The 27393-nt window shown below is 39.5% G+C and overlaps 3 protein-coding genes across 3 annotated transcripts in view; 2 read left to right on the forward strand and 1 right to left on the reverse strand.

Moving 5' to 3' along the window:
- Positions 1 to 9822: 9822 nt before the first annotated feature.
- Positions 9823 to 10143, reverse strand: LOC122665526 (spidroin-1-like). Its single transcript, XM_043861677.1, has one exon. It carries the CDS (start codon positions 10141 to 10143, stop codon positions 9823 to 9825), a length of 321 nt encoding a protein of 106 aa, XP_043717612.1.
- A 6390-nt stretch (positions 10144 to 16533) lies between these two features.
- LOC122665527 (uncharacterized mitochondrial protein AtMg00310-like) lies at positions 16534 to 17091 on the forward strand. The gene has a single exon (XM_043861678.1). It carries the CDS (start codon positions 16534 to 16536, stop codon positions 17089 to 17091), a length of 558 nt encoding a protein of 185 aa, XP_043717613.1.
- A 5263-nt stretch (positions 17092 to 22354) lies between these two features.
- LOC122664881 overlaps positions 22355 to 27393 on the forward strand; it is a 32669-nt gene continuing 27630 nt past the window's right edge. Inside the window, exon 1 of the mRNA XM_043860904.1 lies at positions 22355 to 22564. Within this exon, the coding sequence (XP_043716839.1) occupies positions 22445 to 22564 (120 nt within the window). The 5' untranslated portion in view covers positions 22355 to 22444. The remainder of the gene's footprint in view (positions 22565 to 27393) is intronic.

Consider the following 27393-nt stretch of genomic DNA (forward strand, 5'->3'; position numbering starts at 1 on the left):
AGAAGAGGAAGCCATGGTATTCAAGTATTCATGCAAGCAAGTTCAATCTGGTTCAAGCACATCAAGGTACCTCATTCTCTAAACCCTTAACCTCATTCTCCCTCTCCTCTATCTCATTCTCTCTCTCTTCTTCTTCTTCTCCCTCTATTTCTTTTATTTTTTTCCTTTTATGTGGTTATTTTGTTTATGTGGTTGTGAAGTGTGGCTGCATTTTATTTTTATTCCTTCCAATTCATTCCAATTCACGTTAGTTTGATAGATGAGATGCTCATGTGTTAGGACGCCAATTTAATCCCTTAATTTTGTTAGGATGCATTAATTTTTCATTAGTTTAATTAGTTTAATTTAACACTTTAATCTGGTTCACTTTATATTATTTTTAAGTTAGTTAAATAGAGTGGCGTACATCTCCTCGTGTTCGACCTGTAGCTACGATTGACCCGTACGCTTGCGGTATTATTTTAACTCAAACACCCGCGCTCGAGGTCAACAACCAGACTGCTATTGGAACTGAGTTTGCAACCGAGGCCTTAGAACCCAACTCAGGTGAGTGAATAATATTATCATATGTGCATGTGTAATTATGATGATATGCCGGCTATTAAGAATTGTAATTATAAATGCTGTGTTACTTACTTCTGTTTCAAATTACTCAAATCACTGCATAATGACTATCTGTTGATCAACACTGTGAATTCTTATATGATGATTGTGAATGTTAGATTAGATGCCGTAGTCGGCTTGGAAATGAGGCCTGTGGTAGCCCATAAAATGCGATGCGGTTGACACCATCCAACTTATATGATGCCGTATAGACATGGGGTTAGAGTTTCATCACCCGTGCTACGCACCAGAATGGTGAATATGGGCTATAAGCCAGAAAAGAAAAGAAAAGAGAAAAGAAATGGATTGTCCCACGGGTTAATCATAGAGGGCTGGTCGGGCTGACCTTGGTGAACGAATGCGGGAGCTGACTAGTCCTCTCCGACAACTCAATGGGTGTATCGCGGGAAGAGGTAACCAAGCCTGCACCAGGGATACATGTATTGGGGATTGTAGTAGCACAGACCTGACTTAGTTGTATTGCTAGGTGGCTAATAATAAACTAGACTTGCATATCATATAGGATCATGTGGATTGTGATTGCACGTGCATGCATGATGATATATTTGCTCACGAGCTCAGTGGGGTTCACACTCTGTTATATATGTTTTTCTTTAGATGATTTTGTAGATCGATGCCGCTGTGGCATGGAGGCTCATTACGAGGAGGAGAGCCCTGATTGTTATGATGATCTTGGTATGGACCCCGACGGAGGTCGTGCCGATGATGCATTAATTCTCGGTGATCATTGATGAAGACCGTTGACGAGTGCATTTGATGATTTTTGTTTTGGGGACTCCTTTTTGTTTTGTCTAGGAGTTTATCCCCGTGCTGGTTGAGGTTCAGTGTAGTTTCTTCTGTATTCCTTTTTGGGGTTGAGTTATCTCACCTTGTGTGTATATATATATATATGTTTATATTTCTTTCCTTTAGCTTTCAGCTGTGTAGCTGTTTGTTGTGGGTTGTACTTGGGCGGGAATGTTTCAAAACACTTTATATATATATATATCACTTTCTTTCCCGTATTGCTACGCTTTCTCTTTATAATTGTAAAATTATAGTTTATCTGCAGCACTCTGATCTTGCTTTTGGTAAAGTGAACGAATGTGATTTCATGAATGTAATAACTGCTTCTAGATCCGTAGATTTTGACGGATTGCCGTTATGCAATTCGGGTCAACTACCTAATCCTCCCAGGGGTGGTTTGGGGTGTGACAGAGTTAGTCATGCTCATGATACATAATTAATTCAACATGCATGACTAACCAGATGCCTAATGAGAAACACTCCATAAAATAGTTCAAGTGTTCGATCCACTCACATCGTTGAAGCGTAGGTAATCTTATCTTCCGTGTAGTGTATGGTCCTCCCGTATGTGTACGCTAGCCTAGAATGTCATCATACAAGTATATAGTAGGTGAGGGAGTGTCAGTGTCCAAGGTCCATAGTCAAAAACTCCAATTCAGTACCAATTTGGCCTAGGCGGATCATGCACCTGGCCATCATCCGCCAGTCTGGAGGACTGTGCAGGCAGTGTGGCCTTTCAATAAAATAGATGGGCTGTGCTTAATTTTACCCTGGCGGACAATGGCCTCCTCCGCCAGCTGTATCGTCCGCCAGAGTCCAAAAGTGTAGGAAATGGCTTGGATTGATTCCAAACCTTGGTTAATGGCCATGGGATTGGTTGGGACCTATGGGGTAATGTATTAGGCCTCCAAATGAGCCATTAAACATGTACATTGGATCCTAATTAGGTCCCATGGCATGGATTGTAGGTTCAATGCTCAAAACCTCAAAATGAAGGTCTATAAAAGGGGTTTCATGGCATCTTAGCCAAAGACAAGGGAATGGGGTGTTCAAGGGTTCCAAATGTTTCTCTAGGCATCCAATTAGGTGAATAAACTAATTAGAAATAGAAGCCCTATGGTTTGGTAGGGATTGGATGGATTCCAACATCAAGAATCCTCAAATTGGAGGTTCTTCAAGAGGGGTTCATGACAATTAAGCCATGGGGCTGAGGATGGGTGATTCTAGGTCAATAGTTGATGTTTCTAACATCAAATAGAATGGATAAAACATTTAGAGCAAGAAGCCCCAAGACCTGAACTAATATTGATCATTAACTCATCTAAACCTAAGAGGAATCAATAGAAATAAAGAGGGAAAGGGTTGCTTACAATGGGGAATCAATGGGATAGCAGAGGTGAGGTGTTCTTGAGCTTGGAGTGGTTCAATCTTCTTCTCCTCCATGAGCTCCAAGGTTAGAATGGGCTCCAATGGTGCTGGAAAGAAGGTGAAGCTCACAAATGGTGCAAAGATGGATTTGGGACAGCAAGGGAGTGATCTTCTTCCTTCTTCTTTCTTCTTTCTCTTTCTTCTTCCTCCTTCTCCCTTTCCTTCTTGCTTCCCACGTTCTCTCTCTTCTCTTAGGTGTTGGAAGTGGGAGAAATGAGAGGGGGCTGTGGTTTCCATCAATTTTGATAAGGATCCAAAGGTGTGTTTGATTGGGGGTTGATTTGGGGCTTGAAATGGGATTTAAAACATAATAGAATCCAAATAGGTCTTAGGTCTATGGTCTTAGGGTTTAGTTAGGTCATATGGACCACAAATAGTCTAAAATAACCAAGGGTTACGCCCTGGGTCGAGGCAAGATGAAACTAGACCAAAATAACATCATTTTTGTACTTGGCGGATGATCCAGTGGCGGACTGTGTGCATCGTTCACTAGTTTCCCAGGCATGAGCCACAGGGTCAAAATACAGCAGACCTCTTCCCACTATTTTGGCCATAACTCGGTCAATAAATAACGAGATGATGCAATTCAAAATGCGTTGTAAACTAGACTTAAAGAGCTATATTTTTCATGAAGAGACCATTGATCAAATTCTAAGGGAAGGTCCTCGAAATTGGGTTCAAAGATGGTTGTAGTGCATTGACAGCATACCAGAATTTGAATTGACTCCGACGATCTTGTCTACTTCAAGGATATTAAGATAACAATTTAAAAGGGGTTCTAATTGGGGTTGTTATACATGAAGGGAGGACATGAAAGAGTATCAATAATACACATAGGAGGTAAGGCAATGATCAAGAATCAAATCATGTAAAATGAGCAAACAACAACATACATAGTCTAAGTTTAAAGCTTACCTAGTCAAGGTCTTCCTTTGAGACTTCGTAGGGTTGTACAAGCTACGCAACAACACACACAAGTATTATTAGTACGAGTTGGGTCACGGGTGTAACATAGAGAGAGCATGAATATCTACCTAATTTAATATTTAACTAAAAGGTTTTTTTTTATGGCCTTAATTTTATGAGAGAGAAGTGGAGAGATTTTCTCTCCATAATTGTTAATCGATTTACTTTTGGTAAATCTAATTTTTTAGAGAGAATTGGAGAGATTTGCTTTAAGTAATAATAAATATTATTAATATTAATTTATATAATAGTATGATTTATTGCCTTAATTTTATGCGAGAGAATTGGAAAGATTTTCTCTCCATAATTGTTAACCAATTTACTTTTGGGAAATCTAATTTTGAAGGGAACAATAGGTAAATGAAAGATTTACCACTATTTTAAAACAATAATAATTAATACAAAGGGTACCTAAGATTATAAAATTATAAGAAAGAATGACATAAAAATTAAAAATTGAATAATGAAATTTTAGATAAGAATGAAGGGTAGAATAGGTAACTGAAAGATTTGCCACAACGTGCTTTTATATAATGGTATGAAAGTATGATAGTATGATATATAACATGGGAGAAGGTTTTTCATGCTGCCAGTGTTGGAAGAATCTTCCATGCCACATTAATAGCAGTGCAAGGAACGGTATCACCTACATAAAGTGCACATGGTCAAAAATCCCATTGTGAAAGGGCAATAACTTAAATTATGGGTGTGAAGCTTTTTCCCATTTAATGGGGAAAAGAAGGTTCTCAGTTACGTAGAGTATGCTAGTGTCGCCCTGTATCTATCTCTGTCCTCCTTCCTATATGTGAAATGACATATCTACCTCTTATTGAGGGAGGAAAGAGACAGATACAAGGAGACACTAGCAAACACTACACAGCCGGATAGGGAACTCAATCCTCCATTTAATTTACAAAAGTTAAAAAGACTTTTATTACACATTCAAGAAATCATGACAGAGATTGAAAAACACACAAACACACACACAACAGACAGGGCCTTAAACCCATCATATATATATGCAAAAGAGTTTCATCTCATATTATTCTTATTAATACAAAAGAAAAGGAAAAACCAATATCCATTAGAAGACCAATAACGTTTCCTAGTAAATGCAAACAGAATGGATAATAGACACATGGTATGTAGCAAAGTCAAACCCAAGTACAACTGTTGAGACATGCTACCAATAATGCTTTTCTCATTTAGACCATTAGTAGGGAGGAAAGCTAAGCAAAATGTTGAATTTTCTTCTGGGATGAAAATACTCCGTCTCTCTAAAACCAACTTGGCATTTCCTAGAAAATTAATGGTCATAGTTGGAAATCCATTTAAATCCTTTCCAATACTTCCTGAGTAACATAACTCCCCTTTTCTTATGCTTGCAATTTGTCTGACCTTAAATTTTTTGATTGTTTGAGATATTGCATCTACTACCTTATTATGTGCTTCCGGTGGTAGAAATGTGTATGTGGTCCCACTATCTAATATCACATTCCCTGATGAACCAAATACCTTTCGAGGAATATCAAGACTTTTTTGCCCCAATTTAATATCAACAAGAAAGACTTGGTAACAACCATGGTTGAATATAAAAGGAGTTGAGAAGCCACTAATATGTGAATCTTCACCAATTATCAAATTACCTTTAGAAGATGGATCACTTGCGTTGTTCAAGCAACAAGAGAATTTTGGTTGTGTTGTGGGATGTAATCGAGTGACCAATGACAATGGAGTTGCAGCAAGGCCTAGTATTCCACTCACTGGGCCAAGAACTGAATTATGGTTGTTAATATCACAACCAAAAGCCATATTCTTAACTGTGCCCGTGACTTCTTCTTTGGAATTCTTGAATGATAGAAACTCGGTTGCGAGAAAGCCATAGCCGTAACTCCGATCCTCATATTGAATGCGGTAATTACACACATTTTGGCAATCACAACTTGAACCTTTAACTAATTTGCAGTCCCAAGAATTGTAGGCTATGTTTCCATAGGTTGTTGATTTGGTGCGATCATAGATTGGTACAGATTGTGATTCGCAATGGGTGCAAAATTTGCATTGGATCCATAATCACACACCCCACGCACGGCGGAGTGGATCCTCACAGTAGGGTTTAGAATTGGATAACTCACCCATTTCTTAAACCTTAATGTGGAAAATATCTCGTTTTCCATGGATTCGGGTTTTCGAGGAACTTATTGAGGGACTTTTCGCAAAATAATGGGACATCGGGGTGTCAAACTATGTCGAAAAAGGTTAAAAGAAACTTAAAAAGGAGAGATTTTCAAAACTACAGTTGATTCTTCATCGCTGGAGATCAAAGGAAACTTTGATTTTTTCAGAAAAATCCAATCTCCTGAAAGGTGAAGGGGGATATCAATAATAAAGATATTTTTAGATATTTGTTCAACGGATCCAAGGGTGGTTCCACGGATCGGTGGAACCTCTAAGAGATCCATGGGCCTCCACGTGGGCCTGAAAATACCGATTTTGACTATTTTGGGCACCATTTCGCGCCCGGGTATCGGGTTTAGACATGTAATATACTGTTGGAATCATATTGCCGAGAACTATCTAATGGTTCAAGTCTTATTCCAATATTTGGTCAAAAAATATTTTGAATTTCAGAATAAAGACTAACCCTAATTTGGTGCCAGGAAAATTCTTGGCAGTCTTTTTAATCACTTCTTTTGCAACCTTGACTAGCATCAAGTATTTGCACTTAAAAAAAATGTCCAAACCTTATTGGGGTCATGGTGGGGTAGGTTATGTGATCAAGTTCTTCTTGAGAGGGATACTTTGTGAATCCCCGTCCGGTTGTCATCATTACTAGCGAGTGACAAAATTTAGGGCCTACAGAATGCCCCTTTTTGGTCGAGGCTTGTGCACCAGTCGAAGGGCAAAGATAAAAGAACATCTGATTTTGTCACCTTGAGCATGTACTACTGCACCTTGCTCACGGGTGACAAGGAAAAAATAAACAATATGCACGATAAATCAAACTAGGTAAAATCAATAAGTTAAACTATGACCCCATAAAATCTGATAACATGTAGGTTGCCTTCCATAAGGCTGAAAATATGGAGATTTCCTTTCATGAGACTGAAAATATGCAGATTACCTATGGTGAAAATAGGCAGATTGGTAATATTCATATGATCCACCACAAAAAGCATTCATACGGTTATTTACTTATGGTGGGTTTGGAAGACACTCCCTATTGGTAGCCCACGGCTATCTAACAATTTTTTAATGATACTCCCTACTGGCAACCCAAACAGACTATCAACCTAAGGGTTCAGATAATTCTCTCCATTGGAAGCCCAAATAGGCTATCAACCTAAAGGTTTTTGAGTAACAATCCCTATTGGCAGCCTCATGACTATAAACCTAAGGGTTTTTTAGTAACAGCCCCTATTGGCAGCCTCACAACTATAAATCAATGGGTTTTAGATAATTCTCCTTATTGGTAGCCCCACGACTATTATCCTAAGGATTTTAGATAATTCTCTCTATCGGCAGCCCCACAGCTATATAAGGGTTTTAGATGATTCTCCCTAATTGCAGCCCAAATAGGCTATCAACCTAAGAGTTTCGGATGATACTCCCTATTGGTAGTCCAAACAGTCTATTAACCTAAGGGTTTCAGAGGATCGAGGATCAAAGGTAGTAACTGTAGTCAAATGACATTAGTACTCCTTATCGGTCGAACTCTGGCTACAAACCTGAGAGGAAAGGAACAATGCCCTTCGGGTAATGATCGAAACAGTAGTGATTTGGGCACCCTTTGGCTGATCACAAATAGACGAGGGTGACATGGCACCACTCAACCGATTACAGATGTGTTGACTGCACTAGGAAATGATGGACAATGGGGGTGATAAGGCACCACTCAACCGATTAAAGATATATCAAAGTGATAAGGCACCACTTGACCGATCAAAGATGCATGGGAGTGATTCAGCACCCTTCGAATGATCACAAATGTTGGTATTATGAAGCGACACCCTTCTATCAATCCATGAAATTGGAACTTTGGAGCGATACCTTTGGTCGGTCCATGAAAATGATATGTGGAAAGACACCCTTGATCGATCCCTAGAAAAAGGTACCTTTGACCAATACCCTTCGGTTGATCTAAGAAAATGATATGTGGAAAGACACCCTTGATCGATCTCAGAAAAGGTACCATAGGAAGACACCCTTGGCTAATACCAGAAAAATGTATTTTGGAATGACACCCTTCGGTCGATCCCAGAAAATGGTATGTGGAAAGACACCCTTAGTCGATGCCAAAAAATGGTATTTTTAAACGACACCCTTCAGTCGATCTAAGAAAATTGTATATGGAAATACACCCTAGGTCGATCCTAGAAAATGGAACCTCGAAGTGAAACCCTTTGGTTGATCCAAAAAAAATGATATAATTTTGGTCGATCTACTTGACTCGTGGCTAATCTTCAAACTTCGGAGGAGTAAAAAGGAAGATGCAATATCATGCACAAAAAATCCATGATGAAAATGGAATACGAATCCAATGTACCACTGGAAGTCAGGTAGTATGCTAGTACTACAGTGACAGAGATCAGATAACATACGAATGCTGCCATAATCAAAGTACAAAGAAAAATGTAATCGCATGGACATAAATCTATAACGAAAACAAAAAAATGATCCATAATGTATTCCATTGGAAGCTAGGTAGTACACACGGCGACAGAGATTAGAGAAACACAATCTTGTGCTAACATTCACAAAATAGATAGGAATGAAAAAGTAAAAATACAATCCTATATGAGTCACAATCGTAGGCAAACATAATCTAAAATGCAAAAGGAAAACATAATCCTATGCAAACATAATTTGAAATGCAAAGAAAAATGATCCTATACAAATAATTTTTTTTTAGAGATGCATAGGGAAACACAATTCTATGCAAATGGAATACAATCCTATACAAATTATTTTTATTTATTTATTTATTTATTTGAGATGGAAAGGGAAATACAATCCGGAAGAGATCCGAAGTTTGAGGAATATTATGAACAGTAATATGGAGAAGTCAGATTCAAGAGTAGAACTTTTGGGTTATTTTGTAATAGCTTTGTTTGTTTTGGTGGTAGTGGTGTTGATTGTAACAAAATGATTATTGGATTAATTTTTACTTGGGTTGGCTGTTTTGGTATTAACAGTGCTTAATGTAAGGTAATGACATTTGGGTTAATTTGCACTTGGGTTGGTTGTTATGGTAATTGTGCTTTCTCAATGTAAGAAAATAACATTTGGTTGTTACTATAATCAACTCTGAATATGTCAAAATGTGGTTTGTGTGAACTTCTAATGCATGCAGGGTGGAAGAAGTTGGTTTCGTTCATGAAGATCGTCTAATGATACCTAGAAGAAACTGATGCACATTTTCAGTTTTGCATTCTTGCCACAAACCATGCAAATGGTATGGAGTTTTTAAAAACAGAAATTATAGGATAACTTGGACCCAAAAATAATTAGGGAAAAGAGGTCTATCAAAGTTAGATGGATGAACTAGAAGACCATGAAAAATTCTTACAGGTCATGACTTCAAACTAATGACTCATGAAAAGGACAGAAAATTCTGGTTTCCATTTTCTCTTAGAGAACAACATAACAATAGTAAAGTAAAGAAAAACACATCAAGATTTAGAAATCATTCCCATTGAAATCTGAATACTTCCAACCTCAATTCAAACCCAATATTCATTACATTGTCTTCAAACCATACTCTTGTCCATTCAATACTGCCAAACACAAGTACATTCATATCTCACTAACCAAATCAACTTAATACATATTCTAAAAAACAATTCATAATTTATCAAAGCTGAAACTGTTGCTCCTAAATCATCCAAGGGTTTCAACTTTCTCCTGCGCCTCTGCCACCAGGTCTTGGTCCTCTCCCAGTAGCAACTGCTACACCTCTCCCACAAAGTCTAGCTAGTCCTCTGCTAGCAACAACTGATGCACCTCTGCCACCACCTCTTACTGCTCCTGCTCCTCTGCCACTTGCTCTTGCTGATCCTCTTCCACCAGCACCTGTTGCTCCTTTGCACTTGTTCTTGATGGTCCTCTGCCACCAGCACCTGCTGGTCCTTTTCCCCCAGCACTTGTTGCCTCTCTGTTACCAACACCCATTGCCCCTTTGCCACCAACACCTACTGCTTCTCTGCCACTTACTACTCTTGTTCCTCTGCCACTTGTTGCTCCTATTCCTGGTCCTATTCCACTTGCATCTCCTGATCCTGTGCCACTTGCTGCTCCTGCTCCTCTCACACCAGCAACTGCTGCACCTCTCCTTTCCATTCTCCTTGATTGCTTCACAACTCTATATGCTCTTTTCAATTCCTGTGTGGTAAGTTGACTCTGGGAGCCACTTGTGTCATCAATTCTCTTTCTCCACACAATATAAGTTCATCAGTAAAAAAAAGAAATAATATAATATAATGAAGTTATATTAAGTTATTTAAAAGTTGTTGTGTTGAAACTATTATGCCCCACCTACTTGCATACATCATACCTAACAGTATTAGTCCTCCTTCTAAAATCTGAAGGGTCTGATTTACCTTCTTCCCTCCTCCTATTTTTCCGTGGTCTACCTGGTTATCTCTTCAAGGGTGGAGGTTGCATCATCAAAACTTCCAGTTCCTCTAAACTAGAAAATGGGTGAATAACCTGTCTGTGTGCCAATCTGTATCTCTCAACAGAATAAAATGGGTCACAATATGCATCAATTTTTTCTCTTTTATATGTAACACATACTGCTACATGTTTACAAGGGACTTCCCAAACTCTATAAGAACTAGTCTTGTTTACTAAATTCACTTCAAATTTAGTAAACCCTTCTAACAGTTCAGATTCATAATCTGAAGCTTAAATAGTCTTACAGTTTTTGGCTTCTTTGTTAACTAACTTGAGTCTCTTCTTAATGGCAGGTGTCGCCTTCCCCTCCATGGGCAATGCCTGTGAATACCTCTTGTAAAACCTTCTCATCAATTTCACCCTAATCTCGTCGACTAAGATTAGAATTGGCTTGCTCCTCACATCTTTTATCTATTGATTGAAGGACTCTATCATGCTATTGGTTATGTGATCACTCTTACAGGAGAAATCAAATGCATGCCTGCTCTAAGTAAAAGGGTGACTCCTCATCAGTCAGTCATATGCATCCTTGTCAGCTAATTATATCTTCTTCATTGCTTTCTGAAAAAAAAAACTCATTTGGTGCTTTGGCTGTAGCCCAAAACTGGGTCTTCAACCATAGACTAGGAAATCTTTCCTTGAAATTGTTGTAGATGTGTTTGTAACAAATTCCTATGGTTGGCATAGGGAAAGACTTCAACAATTGCATCTTGTAGGCCCTATAGCAAAATTTAGATACAATATTAGGATGGTATCATATTAACAGATATTGTAAACTGGATATATAAAAGTAAAAGTAACTTTTTGAATTATTACCTTTTATTTATCTGACATAAATGTCAAGCCAATTGCATTATGGTCCAAGCGAAGTGCTTCTTGTGAATTCACCTAGAGGAGGGGTGAATAGGTGAAGATAGGAAAATAAATAAAATATGCGAAAATAACCAAGTAAAGACAAGCAATAAACTAGCAATAAATCAAATAGTGACACAAGAGATTTATAGTGGTTCGGCCAATACTTGCCTACGTCCACTCCTCTCACCTTAGAGGGAATTTCACTATATCAAATCTTGAGTAAGAGCAAGAGGACTCGTACAACTCTTGAGAAGCGAGCAAGAAGACTCAACGACAACTAATCTTGAGTTAATGAGCAAGAGGACTCAACCTACTCTTGATTCCGAGCAAGAGAACTCAATCTACTTATATAAAGTAAAAATGGTACTAAGGGGTTTAGAATTACCTCAAACCTTAGTAAAGATGTGTTACCTTTCAAACTATAAGCTTTAATGCAAATATGAATGAAGGGAGCTAAGTGAGATTGAATGCCTTGGATTGGTGCTTGAATTCTCACTTGAGAGTGACTTGTTCTTGGAGGCTCTTGATTGTGATTAGTAGTGGTGTTTAGAGCCTTAAACAAGTGGGTATTTATAGGCTAGATGGCTTAAATTAATTAGGAATCTAGATTAAGATCGGATTCCAACAGCTATATAAAATCCGGTATGCTGGATTCCGATCCAGTATTTAGACGAATAACGGTCAGATTTTAACAGTAATACACTGATCCGGTATGCCGGATCAGGGTAAAACACAAGCCAAAAGGATCTGGTACACTGGATCATGATCCAGCGTACTCCGGAGGGCTACTGTGACGATTTTCCTAAGATTCCCATTAATCCAGTACGCCAGATCAGGAACCGATATGCCGGATTGGGCAATTTCAGTGGAAATTAGTCCAATTCCATTAAGAGTTTGGTTTGGGGGGTTTTAAACCCAAATGGTCACATGTCTAAGGGGTCAATTCACCTCCTAAGGACATTCTACATGGATGTATGCGTGTGTGCGTGCATTACATCATTTGTGTCTTAAATATCCAAGTACATAATTACAAAATCTTCAAAAGTCTTCAATCTTCAACAGGCTTCTTTAGTCTTCAAGTTTGACTCATTGACTTCCATCTCTTTGGAATCATCTTGAGCATTAATCTTGTATGTATTTATATATGTTCTTGTGTTTGTTCTTGTGTACGCTCTTATGTACGCTCCTATGTACGCTCCCCCTCATTTGGTGCTACACTCTCATCTAAACATCTTAAACAAATGTTAGTATAAGAGAGGCATTATTTGTTATCATCAAAACATGGCTTGGAGTGTATAAGGTGTTTTCCTCAACACTTCTTCTAAGTTGTATAGGAACCACCTCCAACTATTTTTATTCTCCACTTCAACTATATTGTATTCAATGGGAAACAACCCATTGTTCTCATCCATTGAAATTGTTGATTATAGTATTCCTCCATATCTGCCCTTTAGATAACAACCATCTAGACGTATAAAAGGTCTACAACCATCAATAAAACCTTTCTTGCATGCATCAAGTCATGTCTCTCATAGGGTTTGAGTACAAATATAGTACCAGGATTCCTATCTCTCAAAATATTCTCATACATGGGTAATTTTGCATATTCGTTCTTACGCATTAGCTCACTCTCTCCCTTCACAATCAACCGTACCCTATGGCATTGCATCCGACCTACTTTTATGCTATACAACTCTCTAATCACATCTACCATGTTCTTAACCCTCATATCAAGGTTTGTCCTCAACCTGGATTAAAGCTTCTGAGCAATCCATTTTTCAGTAGCATTACTGTTTTTTCCAACTCTTTTACAGGTATGTTGTGAGTTGAGTGTCTTGATTATAAAAGTTCTTTTATTTGCAAGAACTGATGCATGAACCCTCCATAGGCAACCATCTCCATCACATGTGGATGTTACCCTGTCCTTCTCATTTTTGGTTTTCAATATATCAAAACCCCTTCTGATAGCATACTCACCAAGTGCAGCCCTGAAGTGTTGTGCACATCAGTAAATAATGATTCCAAGCCAAAGTCAATCCACATCATTATTTACATCAAACTCTTTGTCAAATTGACCATGATATTCATCAGAATCATATTCTAATAAGTTTTCTTCATCCATGTCAAAATCTTCTTCTTCCACTTCATAATTTCCATCTGCCTCCCCCCCCCTTCCTCTTCCTCTGGTGTGGCATTGAGTTCCCTATCAAAGTCATCTTCTAGTTCCTTGTCACTTTCATCATCTGCTTGATTTCCATAATCTTCTATTCCCTTGATTTCCATAAACTTCTTGATTTTGATTAACACTTCCTCTGATTTCTTCTTCATTCCATTAATTTCCATAATCTTCTTCATTTGGATTATCACTTCCTCTGTTGTCTTCTTCATTCCCTTTATTTTCATAATCTGCCAACTAATGTTAGCACTAGCACCACCTGAAGTGCTACCTCTTCCACTAGTATTTGCATCCATATTACTGGACATTCTTAACCCAGTAAATTCACTCCTATTATTTACACGAGTAGTGGCATTCCTGCAAGTTCCAGTAGCACTACTGGATGCCCTTCCAACAAAATTAATAGAAATATCCCCTCTTCTCATAGGTTGCTTTCCAAACCTACTTGTCCCAATCCTTGGTTCATAATCTGGGAACCAATAAACTAGGGAAGCCATTAATTGTGTTCCCATCAACCACAGACTCATGCACTTGTAATTCATGCACAAATAAACACATCTTCTTTGCTTTCTTATGTAAACACATTACTTGTATCAGAGACTTTGAGCTTGATCTGGTAATATACACCTACCTCACACTAAAATATACCGTATGCCCCACAGGGGCCTCATCCCTAATCAATGAATTGTAAATATCAAACACTACATCCAAATACCCATACCTGTCTGGGTCTATCCATCTCTCAGTTGTTTGCCCATTGAAGTAGTAAAATACTGGTATCCTCAAACCCATTACTTTATGTATCTTTGAAAGGCAACCCTGCAATGGTATATACAAAATAGGGTCTATATTCAAATGAGATTAAAAAAAAAAAAAGACTAATGCATATAACCTCGTTTTAGTATTTTGGTAAGATGCAAATGGTATGGTACCCTTTTAGATAGGCGGTGTAGACAATCACTCCGTTACTCTCTAGAGTTCCCCATAATCCTATATCCTCTTCTCTACACAAGTAGCTCCTGTAAATTAACACTCAAAAGTCTTGAATATGTAGCATAGCACACCAGTTCTGAGTCTTTAATGCCTTGAGAAATAAATAAAAGAGTTAGATCCTCAAAATTTTTGAAGCTTTAAAATGCATGCAGAGAACAACAGACCCTAATCACAAAACTATTTCCCATAAAACATGCACCTCAGGTCTATTATGGAGGTCTCTGAAATTACAATCAGCAGGCCTCATATCTGGATCCCGAGTGATCAAGTGGAGGTTTTGGACAGGAGAATAGATCCCCAGAACTGCAGCTTTGTTGGATCTCAGGTTGCAAAGAATAGCAGGCTTGGATCAATAATATAACTCCTTATTGGGCTTTGATCATTCCTATGATCTTACTTGGGATTATCTTGGAGGTCATGAGAGCTTTCTAAACTTGGTTCCCATATCTTATCAAGAATAATAGTTGAAATGGTTGGTGGGCCTTGTGGGAAGGAAAGGAATAACTAAATTATTTCAAAAATGGTAAGCCTATCTGAGTGCATGTTATTTCAAGCTTAGAGTCTAATAAGATCAATCTACCATAGGATAGTCCTTACTAGTTGAAAGCCTTAGTCTGCAATAATACTATGGGCAATCAAAATTGCACAGACATATTGGCTTGGATGTTGGCCATACTGTTTGTGCATGGTGATTCATCTATACCCTAATAGCTCAAATCATTGTGTTTATGATGAATAAAGGTGCAAATACATTGTGTTTAATGGCTCAAATCATTGTGTTTATGATGGAAAGCTCCTCTGCAACCCAAGCCAAGGAGAACAAAATCTCTCATGCTCTGGCCTTGGCGCTTCAATGCGAAGAAGACCGGTGGTTACAAAAATCTCGTGTCTCCTGGTTAACCAGTGGTGATATGAATACTACCTTCTTTCACGCGACTACTATTATAAGGCGTCAACAGAATCACATCGTTAAATTGAAACTCTAGTCCGGTTCGTAGACTACTTCGGAAAATCAGGTGTATCAAGAAGTCCACAACCATTATCAAGACATTTTCAAATCTGAAGGGGTGGATGCAGAGGCTCTTGCAACGGTTCTCCAATGCGTCCAACACTGTATTTCAACTGAGGACAATACCAGGATTGCTGCTTCCCCTCAGCTCGATGAGATCAAGGATGCACTCTTCGATATGGGCCCGCTAAAGGCTCCAAGTGTCGACGGTTTCCCCCCCATTTTCTTTCAATCTTTCTGGGATCTAACCCATGTGGATCTTCTATCCTTTGTCAATGAGTTTTTCTCCATAGGTATCATCCCTCATCAGGCCAACGACACCTTCATATGTCTGATCCCCAAAATTGCTTGTCCTGAATCCATCGATCACTACAGCCCAATTAGCCTGTGCACGGTGGCAGCAAAGGTCATTTCTAAAGTTCTGGCTATGAGGTTGCATACAATCTTACCAAATATCATATCCCCTTACCAGTCAGTGTTCATCCTAGGGAGGGTAACCTCGGATAACATATTTATGGCTCACGAATCCTTCCATTACATTAAGAAGAAAAGAAAGGGAAAGAAGAGATTGGTGGCCATTAAACTGGATATAAAGAGGGCCTACGACATAATGGAGTGGGAGTTTATTTGGCAGATCCTCCCCAAAATGGGTTTCAGTGACAAGGTGACCTCTCTCATCATGGGTACAGTTACCTCAGTCAAGTACTCTATCCTAATCAATGGGGCTATCCGATGTGCAGTGTGCCCTTCCAGAGGAATACGTCAAGGAGACCCCCTATCCCCAGCTCTCTTTATCATTTGTTCTCAGGCCCTCTCCAGTGTTATTCATGGGGCTGAGGAGAAGGGTCTCATTCACGGTGTCAGAGTTAGAAACCAAGCCAAACCAGTGACACATTTACTATTTACCGATGACTACTTGCTCTTCTTGGAGGTCAAGCTAGAGGAGCTCTGCAACCTTAAGGAATGTGTGGATCTCTACTACCGTGCTAGTGGGTAAGGACTAAACTGTCAAAAATCAAGTATGTGTTTCAGTCCCAATACAGCTCAGAAACATAAGAGATGGCTTAGCAGAGTTCTTAAACTTCCATATGGGGATGGGCCAGGTAAATACTTAGGTTTACCAACTGAATTTGGAGTTAGTAAGGCTGAATTATTCCATTCGTTGAGTGACAAGCTAAGTGGGAAACTTCATGGGTGGTCTCAGAAGTTCTTGACCCATGCCGGCAAGGAGATCCTATTAAAGTCTGCTGCCCTCCCAATCACAAACTTCGCCTCTTCTCACTTTAAGATCCCAATGTCCATCCATAACTCTATAAGGAAGGAAGCCACCCATTTTTTGTGGGGAGGAACTGTGGATGAGCCCAAAATCCACTGGATGAGCTGGAAGAGATTATGTTCTTCTAAGGAGCGGGGAGAGCTTGGCCTGAGAGACCAATGGACACATAACAAAGCCCTCCTTTCAAAAGTAGCTTGGAGGCTTTATTCAGATCCAGGATCCACTTGGGCTCAGTTTATGAAGAGTATCTACTTCCCTCACTGTGATTTCCTGGAGGCTCAGCTTGGCAACAGCCCATCATGAGCCTGGAGGAGCATCATAGAAGTTCAGAAGGTTTTAGTGGAGGGCTTACTGTGGAAGATTGGGAACGATTCCAAGGTGCATATCTGGAGGGATAAGTGGATCCCATCCATGCCAAGCTTCAGGATTCAGAGCACTGTTCCCAATCCCTGTCAATACTAGTGGGTTGCCGACCTCATCGATGGGGAGAATAGACTGTGGAAAGCTGATGTGCTTAACTCACTATTTTCGCAGGAGGAGAAGTGCGCTATCATGAAGATTAAGCTATCCAACTTTGAAGCCGAAGATACTTTGGTTTGGGGAGGATAAAAAACGGGTGTTTTCTCCGTCAAATCAGCATACCACTTGTCTTGTAACCTCCAAACTCATGGACAACCAGCACAGGTTTCACCACAGATCAATACTTGGGAGAACACCCCTTCTCAAACGTGGCGAGCCATTTGGAGCTTACCTACCCTTCCGAAAATCAGGAGCTTCATCTGGCGAGCATGCTCCTCTTGTTTGCCCTCTAGAGAAGGTCTCTATCTTTACAAAGTCCCTATCGATCCCTGTTGCCCTCATTGTAGCGCTGCTTTAGAGTCAACTGAACACATCTTGCTGCATTGCCCTTTCGCCCAGGCAGTGTGGTTTGGGTCGGTGCTTTCCTTCAGGTTTCCAACGGCCAGCCACTCTTCCCTTGGAGATTGGATCGACAGCCTGAGTAAGATGACCCATCCTACTAAGGGGGAGAGGAAACGGTTCCTGAGCCTATGCAACTTCCTCTTGTGGGGTCTGTGGAAGGCTCGCAATGACTTGGTGTTTGGTGGTAAGAAGTGGAGCCTAAAACAGGTTATTATTTCGGCCCAACTCGGTCAAAGCCAATTTGCTAAAGCCCACAACTTTGGGAATCCAACCCAGAAACCGCAAGCTAATGGAACCCAACAAGTCTGGCTACCTCTGCCTCCAGGAACCCTGAAGTTAAATTGTGACGCATCTCTAATAAAGGACAAGAAGAAAGGAGGGGTGGGTTTTATAATCAGAGATACCCAAGGGAAGATTCTCTTAGCTAAGTCTATCATCGAAGACTTTGATGAGGTGGAAATGGGTGAAGCTTTGGCAATCAGACATGGTCTCCTCGAAGGAATAGGATGATATTCTGGTGGAATCAGACGCTGAAAGGGTTATAGGTTACATCCTTCACCCTTCTCGTCCGGCCACACTTACAATCGACCCGATTGTCAAGGATATCCTTCAGCTAGCTCCATGTTTTAGGACATGTTCCTTTAGTTATATTCCTAGGAATGCTAATGTTTTAGCAGATTTCCTAGCCAGGAAGGCCCTGTCTATTTCGTGTTCGACAATATGGCCACACTCCGATCCATGCATTGAGGAGTTTTGTAATACTTCTCGCATGAGCTTAGCACGAGTTTCTAAATAGACTATCTTTTACCCCCAAAAAAAAAAAAGGTGCAAATACATCATATGTTACAGTGTAGCAATCAATCAGAAATCTATTTTGAAGGTTTTTATCTGGTCTCATCATCAATAGGAAGTGCCATGTCAAATTTGGTCCCCAGAATCACATATCTAATGGCAACTATCGTAGGGTTAGTCCATCAAAACCCACGCATGTATGCATCCTCAATTTCATCCAGAAGTCTAATACATAAAATATAGTTAGTAACTCATTATTATGTTCTATAAACTGAATATCAGAGTACTAAAACTCAAAATAGAACCACCTGAAGGACACCTCATCATTATTCGGAAAACCATCTAACAAAGGGGATTATAACAATGGAACAAATAGGACAATATTTTCTCATAGAATGCTTTGCAAATTAATTTGGATAATCAGAGCATAGAACATAGGGGAACATATGGGCATTGCATAGGATTAATATGTAATATGAATAACCCTATTGTTATTGAAGGTTACCTATGATCGTCTGGGAAGTTGGTTACAGGTTAGGGTTTTGGTTCTTGTGATAAAAAACCCCAAAATTATGAGCACTATATAATAGTGTGGAACAAAAGGATGGGGAAATTGAAGACAAGGGTTCAAGAAGAACCTTCTCCGTACTCTGGTGGCCGAGATGCTTCCCACTTTCTGGCCGAGTTGCTTCTCTGTCAGAAATTGAAGACGAAGGTTGAAGAAGAACGAAGGTTGAAGAATAAGAAGTGAATGAAAGTAGAATCTTCTATGGTTTTCATGTGTATCTTGGCAAGAAATCTTGGAAATTTATTGTCTTTCTCCTCTCCGACAAATTTCTGCTTCAGTTTGGAGTTGTAGGTCAGTTAGAAAGAGAGTGGTGTGAAGAAGGAAGAGGATCAGGGTCGAATTTGGGGTTTTTAGATTTCAAGGGCAAAATAGTAACTATACACTGGTCAAGGGTAGTTTAGGGTTTTTAAAAATCTTAACTAGTTGACTTCATAAGTTCACATTTGTAATATAGGGCTCTAAAGCAGGGGGTGTTCTGAGTATTTTCAAATAAGAGGGGGTGACTTGAGATTCGTTTCATTTTTAGGGGGTGTTTCATAATTCACCCCAAAAAAAAAAGTAAGACCTCACATATTGTACATGTTAGTTTTTTAGATCCAAGAGTAAAAAAGCAACTCTACACTGGTCAAGGGTAGTTAGGGATTTAAAAATATTTAACTTGCTGACATCATAAGTTAACAACATCAAACTAATAGTAGGGACTAAGTTGTAATATGGGTAAATTACACGTCACCCCCTTGGTTTTAAATGACACTCAAATCACCCCTGGTTTTTGAAAAAACTCAAATTACCCCTCTATAGTAACAATGTTAGTTTGCTGTTAGTTATTGGTGTGAAAGGATTATTTTACCCTTGTTTTAAAACATTAGAATTAAATTTGCAATATTACCCTTCCTTCATCTTCAACATTGGTCAAGGGTAGTTTAGGGATTTAAATTTATTTAACTGACTGACATCATCACTTAACAACATAAAGCTAACGGTAAGAACTAATTTGTTATATTGGGTTCTAAACCAGAGGGTGATTTGAGTATTTTCAAAAATCAGAGGGTGATCTGAGTTTTGTTTGAAAATCAAGGATTGACGTGTAATTTATTGTATTCTAATCAAGGTTCTAAAACTCGGGTTTCGGCCAGCCAAAAATCGAGTTCATCTCGGTTTTGACCATATCTCGATCGAAACCTGGGATTTTTTCCCATTGATGGGGAAACCAAGGTTTCGACCCCAAAACAAGGTTTTTTTAGGTCTGATCTTTTACAGGTTGCCTATTTTTTCACATTTTAAACACAATCCATGAATTACATTCACCAAAAAAATCACTAAAAATGGTACTTGTGATTATTGACCCAAGTTTACTAACATACGCGCTGATACAGACACTAAAGTGGTATTATAAATACTTAGTTCACATAATTATAAAGTACTTGAACCATACATTTAATCCAAATAACACATTAAGATGTCCCTCTTCAATTCATGCGGAGTTTCTTGGTGGGTCTAATCCACGAGCAGCATACCACTGAAGATTCCGAAGTCGTTCCTCCGAATGCACAACATACATATCCCATAACATGTTATGGGATCAATTGATCTGATAGTCCATTACTGCCCAATGATAAGCCCCATCATCAACTTGTCCAAGATATCCCAATCTAGGGAAGGGCTCACCGAGATTGTAAGAAGGTGGAGCTGGCACACATGGCTCGGATGGATACCCGAAGATATTGTCGCCAAGAGATGACTCAACACCTAACCCATCCCCAAATCCATATGTAGCAGTGCTCTCAAAAGATGTTCCACCAGCATATCCACCCCCATACGGTCCATACCCACCATGTGATGCTGATTCGACGCTCTCGAATATGAGAAGAAGATAGGAGAAGAAGATAAGGCTGTCGTTGGTTTGAATGGGAAAAAGAAAAATAACAAAGTGTAATACGGTTTTGCACTTAAAAGTAAAGATGCTTGGTCTGTGTATTGCTAAAACCAAGGAAAAAGCATATCAATATGCCTTGGTTTCGACCAAAACCGTCGGTTTCGGTCGAAACCAGTGCGAGTTAAGGGATCTTTAAAAGTTCAAGTCCAACTTGTCTCGGAACCTGTCGAAACCGAGACAACACGACGATTTTGACAGGTTTCGGTCGAGTTTATGAACCATGATTCTAATACATGGGGACTGGCCAGTATTTCAAATAAGAGTGGGTGACTTGAGGATCGTTTCATTTTCAGGGGTGTCACGTAATTTACCTTCTTTTCTTTGAGTAGAGGGCCACAACGGAGTGATATCTTATGTGTCAAAAAAAGAAAAAGAAAAAAAAAGAGTGATATCTTTGAGCCACTATGGGCAGAACTAGACGAATTGTTATCCTCTCCTGTTACTGTACGGTGCAGTATTGCATCGTGCGGCACAGCAGAGGCCATGTGGAACAGCGGACCCCACATGGTGCACATGGCATCACCGCCGCATGATGCAGCATTGCACCGTACAGTAACTGCATAGGATTCAGAACATGACTGCTTTTTGGTGATAGGATTTTTTTCCTCTAAGGTTCCCTCATCCATACAGTTGTGAGGTTCTCTTTAGGGATGTTCGATACGTGTCAGAGAGAAATCCAACGGCACGATGGTGATTCCCAAACAACGAGTGACTCTCTCTCTCTCCTCTCTTCACTCTTTCATCAAAACCACTCTCTTCTCTCTCCTCTTTCCTCTCTCCACTCTATCCTCAAAACCACTCTCTTCTCTCTTCTCTCTCCATGTTTGTTGCAGCTCTCATGTCTCCTCTCTCTCGTCTCTCTCCTCTCTCAACTCTCCACTCTCCTCAACAAAGAAGCAGAAGAGCAGAGCAGAAGAAAAATTCTGAAACCATTCTACACTTCTACCCATTTCAAAAGGTAGACTAGACATACATGAACACAAACCAAAAAGAGAGTATAAAAAAACGAACAAAAAAATACAGAGAAAAAGAGCACAAAGATAAATTACCGATTGATTGAAGTTGAAAGTCGAAACAGAACCAGAAATGAGGTAATCTTGAAAAACGAACAGGAAGAGCAGAGAGAGACACGAGAGACGAGAGAGGAGAGTAGAGAGAGGAGTGAGACGCGAGAGTTGCAGCAAACGTGGAGGGAGGAGAGAGAAGAGGGTGGAGAGAGGAGAAAGAGAGTCTCTCGTTATTTGGGAATCACCATCGTGCCGTTGGATTTTTCTCTGACATGTGTCGAACATCCCTAAAGAGAACCTCACAACCGTGTGGGTGAGGGAACCTTAGAGGAAAAAAATCCGAGGCAGGTGTCTTTGCTGTGCGAGCAGTGGTTAGTCGTCCTCGCTTTGTGCAGAGCTTATCGTGTTCCCTAAATCATCCCCGGCACAAAAATGAGGAACGCCATCCTCAAGCGTTTCGTCCAAGGTGCATTCAATTCATCATCAAGGTTGAGATCGAGACCCGCCATTTCATCTGCAACTACTTCACCAATCGCCCTCTCGTACAGACAAGTGAGTTCTTCCCCCTCCCTCCACAACAATATATCTCCAGAATTTCGTTTGATTTTCTGTGTTTTATTGCTTTGGTTTGATTAGTATTCTGTCAGCCAAAGGTCCAATGATCTTGTAGTAGCAGTTTTTGAGAAATTCGGTTTGTTTTCTGCAAATATATTTCTTATTTTTACCTCATCGATTTGGATTCCGCAATTATTTCTTGTCTGTAATTTAACATGTATTTTTTAATTGATGGTTTATCGCGCTTGAGGCCTTCTGAGATATGCGCGAACTTAAAGCTATTCACTTTCGAGTTATCTAAAATTGTATCAGTCTTCTAATGTATTAATGCACCATTGGCATAACAAATTTTACCGGATGTAGCAACATTCATTGATAAGTATTGGTTGAGTTGGTCTTGATTCATTGTAGTTCCACTGTTGACTTACCCGCATGCTGAAACTTGGTCTCTGCTTCAAGGGTTTATACTACGGAAGAAGTTGATTTCTTTTTATCACCCCCAATGTTCTCCAAGGTTAATACTGCAACGGGACATGCAGGATCACTGTTGAGGTAGAGTAGTTGATGTGCTTTAGCGTGGATTCCCCTAGGGATTTTGGATGAGTCTTTGCGAGGCATGGAAGAACTCCTTTTCAATTCGGGAGAAGGCATGACTGGTGGACCTTTGATTATTGTGGTTTGGTTAGTTCCATGCACTGGTGTTTGTGGAATTATTGTGGTTCGATGAGACTATAATTGTGCATTAATAATGGGGTTTATTTTAGTAGTCCAAGTAAATGGAGTGAGTCCTTTGTATGGGTTTTATATTTTGACAGAGTTTCTCTTATTCTTCTTTGATGATTGAAACGGATCTACCTTGTTTATTAGGGGTGCAGATGCAAATGCTGACTAGTAGTAGTGACAAGTGAGACTTGGTGGGAGATATAGTTGTTTTGCTGCTTATCTTTGTAAAGAGTTATACAATCTTGTTTCCTAGCAGAATGTATTCTTGCAATGGAGGCTTGTCAATACAAATCATCAGCATTGGGATTTACTGTGGAATTTAGCAGGCTGGCAGCTGTGGTTAAATATGTTTATTTCCATTATGGAACTGTATTCTTTTTCATTTATACTTCAGAGATTCCTTTCATATAAATGGCAGAAGAAAAGAAAGTGCAACCAACATGGATTTGGCTAATGTTTCTGCTTTCAAGTATTTGTTGATAAGTATCTCCCCCCCCAATCCCTGTAGATCATTAGCTTGCGATATTGAAGTTTTCATCATAATGAGCAAGGTTGCTCAGCTTGGGAAAATTCTTGATGATAGGAAGTTGCCTGTTGACAGTTTTGAACCATGCCTTTGAGATATACCCACGTGCTTTCCATTAAAAATTATTTCATACAATTAAGATCTCCTTTGACAAAATACCAATCATTTTGAGGTAGGGATAAGGCGACGAGACTTTGAGGACACTGAATGGAGTGGTTTTTATAAACTATTTGATCTTGGTCTGCTTCTGGCAGACTTGCCTGATCAAAAGTTCTCGGATGAACTTTTTGAGGAAAGAAGAAAGAAGGGGTGAATTGAATTTTCCCATTACTCTCTAGAAGCCTGATATTTTCCAGCAGATGGAAGACATATTGATGTAGATACACTACCTTGGACCAACCCAAACCCAGTTGTGTATCTAAACAAAGATGAACCGGGCCCCAACCATGTTGTGGTTCAGTAGGATATTTACAATTTAGTTTATTTGGGAAAGATATGTAATCTTTTATTTTGGGGTAGCTATTAGACTTATAGGGAAAATTCCAATTTGAGTTTTATTGAGTTTCTATTTTAGTTAGTCTAAGTATTAGTAAGTAATTAGGTGTCTTTATTTTTTGGGGTTTTATAAATACATGTGTAACCAACAATTGAAGTAGATTGAAAAGATGAATTGAGTTTGTGTTTGTGAAGAGCCTGCGTGGCTTATTTGTGTTTGTTCCTTCTCTCCCCTGCAATTCTGATTTCTTCCAGGCTTCCATCTTCTCCTAACCGGCCCTTCTCCAATTTGGTATTGAGCTAAAGCTCCTACATCCCTCTTGTCAATCTCTCTCATCTCATTCTTCTTCTTTATCGCCTCTTTTCCATTACTGTTCTGTGACCAACAGCAGTGAAAAAAACAAAAACAAAGCAGTTGAATCAAGACCCTAACCCCATCTCCTCCCCCTCCCGCCGTAACCCTTTACCTCTCCCATCTCTCACTGAAACCCAAACCCCAACCCCTTCCTGCGCAACCCTTTACCTCTCCCATCTCTCGCTGAAACCCAAACCCCAACCCACCGCCCATTGAAACCCAGACTTTTCTCTTCCGATTCCCCTTAACAGAACCACCCTTCAGCTCCACCGATTGAAGAAAAAAAAAAAAAAAAAACAGAGAGAGCGAGAATCAGAGAATTGAAGAGAGCATAACTCATACCTGGTTTTGGAAGGTCGTCATCAAAGCCTTCGTCGAAGTCATGAAGCATCGTTCCTCTCCTTGTCGAAGTCCTTCAGCCATTTTTTTCCGCAAAAGTCTCGTGAGGAAGAACCCTTCTTTGCACCCAAACTCCTCCGGTTCTCCCTGCCCAAGTCGAACACAGTAACCCCACTCACGAGCATAGTTATCAAGGTGGGAAAGTGACCATGGCGTTTTAGAGGGGCAAAATTCAAGGCGACACCGCCATGGCGGCAAGGCGCCCGCCATGGCGCCCAAGGCGTCCAAGGCGACCAAGGAGCATGGACGCCATGGCGATGCCTTGATAACTATGCTCACGAGTCCCCTTTTGTGTCTTTCTCTTTTTATTTTCCTAAACTGCCCCCTCTAGTTTATCCTTATTCTGTTATTATCCCTTCATTTAAAACCACTTTCCCCATATTACCCCTCACTTTAGTCTTTTAGTTTATTTAGGTCCTTTTATCTTTGTTCCAGAATTACCCTTCCCTCTCACGGTTCCTTTATGTTTCCTATTTTGTTTTTTTCGTTCCCCATAATACCCCTGTCTTTCTCTCTTATCACCTTTTCCCCTTTAATTTTATTTTGTTCCAAGTAGATCCCTAGTCTTTAATTTTATTATTCATCATATCCTTTCTTTGGTCTGCCTTCTTAACCCTTTAAGATTCCTTTAATTACAAACTGGCCATGGACCCTTTTGTGTTCAAGTTTAGAGTATGGTTGCCCAACGGAAAACTCGCTACTCTGTTTATTGATGAAAGGCAGAGCGACAATTTTGTCTCACGATCTGTGATTGAGATGCTCTCAAAGAATGACCAGATCATTATTCATTCTGAGGATTATGTATTCGTCGAATTCTCTGTTTTTTATTATTGCGATGGAGCGCATTGTGAAGTGTTTGATTCTCCTCAGCATGTTATGAAATTGGATCGTGAATGGCTAGAAGAACAAAAAGGCATCATTGATTGTGATAGAAACTGTGCACCCTACAACCTTTTCACATGCCCCAGACATTCATTCTTCATGGGTTAGTTGACAACGTTTGTTCCAAGCCAAAAGATGCAGCATCAGTGCTACAGCCTCAACCAGAACAACCAATAGTGGCAACAGAAGATGAGCAGATCTTGGATCAAGTAACAACGGAGTCCAGTGTAGTAAAAGCTATTCCACATCATGAGTTCATTCTTCCCCATGATTTTCCAGCCATGGATGCACTTTAAAGCTTCATATTTTGGATTTTCTTCAAGTTGCAGACATGGAACCTACAGCCCCCGCTCGTGAGCTTTTATTTATGCCATCCTACAAAACTCGTGGGCAAGTTTTTCTCAACACCGGGGGAATTGATGCAGATACGCTACCTTGGACCAACCTTGTAACGCCCCCAAATCCGTCTAGGAGTTTGGTCGTTAACTGTCCGCAAGATCATACGTCTTAGGGAAATGTGAATCGGAGTAAACTCGACTATAAGTCATCCTGTAACTTCAAACATAATTGCAGTGGAAGTCTCTATCCATATCCATTCAGTCGACAAGATTAAATTCAAGTCTCCAATAGTACTGAAAATTTAACTAATTACATCGTCTCAAAACTCAAATTAATCAAAATTACATATCCTTAAAAATTCAAGTCTAAAACAGAATTTAAATAAATTTGAAGATTCAATCCTAAAGAATGTCTCCGTCACAACTATAAGCTCCGTCCTCTTGATTCTCCACAAAGGTCTGATCAATATCTATAGTCTCCTCATCTAAAACATGATAGGGGTAAGCGTCAGGAAGAAACTTAACGAGATAACATCCAAATCTCATACAAATATTTAAAAAAAAAAGCATGCACCATAACAGAGTTGAAAAAATATATACATAAAATTAAGGTTACTCATCCCTATAGCAAATTTCAAAAAAAACAACAACATAACATATACATAATCAAGTACAAACACCATGCTTACACTTGGCCAAAAGCATAACCACGATATCCGAATTTAATCATGAACATGTACATCAATGTAACCACAATCATCTGCCTTGTACCGTACTACAAGCGTAGCTCATTCACCAAAGGTGAGGACAAAAAATATGCCCCCGTACCGTACTACAGGCTCATCTTCTCAAATCACAATTAAATAAAAAAACATCCATACATCCATAAGCTCGCAAGGAGTTGCCGTGCTTCTATAATCGTGAAGAATATTACCATAACGTCCTTCTCACTATATCTCATGCTATTATGCCTTTAAATCAATAAAATTTTCAACATGGTTTTCTCAAATAAAGTTTTTAAACACATGCTTGAAAAATCAGATTTTTTGAATCAAGAGAGGAGAATATTTTTCATATAAAATAAGCACAAGGTAATAGATGTTAACTC

Source organism: Telopea speciosissima, chromosome 6 (genome assembly GCF_018873765.1).
Source record: "Telopea speciosissima isolate NSW1024214 ecotype Mountain lineage chromosome 6, Tspe_v1, whole genome shotgun sequence".
In the NCBI taxonomy this organism is placed as follows: domain Eukaryota; kingdom Viridiplantae; phylum Streptophyta; class Magnoliopsida; order Proteales; family Proteaceae; genus Telopea; species Telopea speciosissima.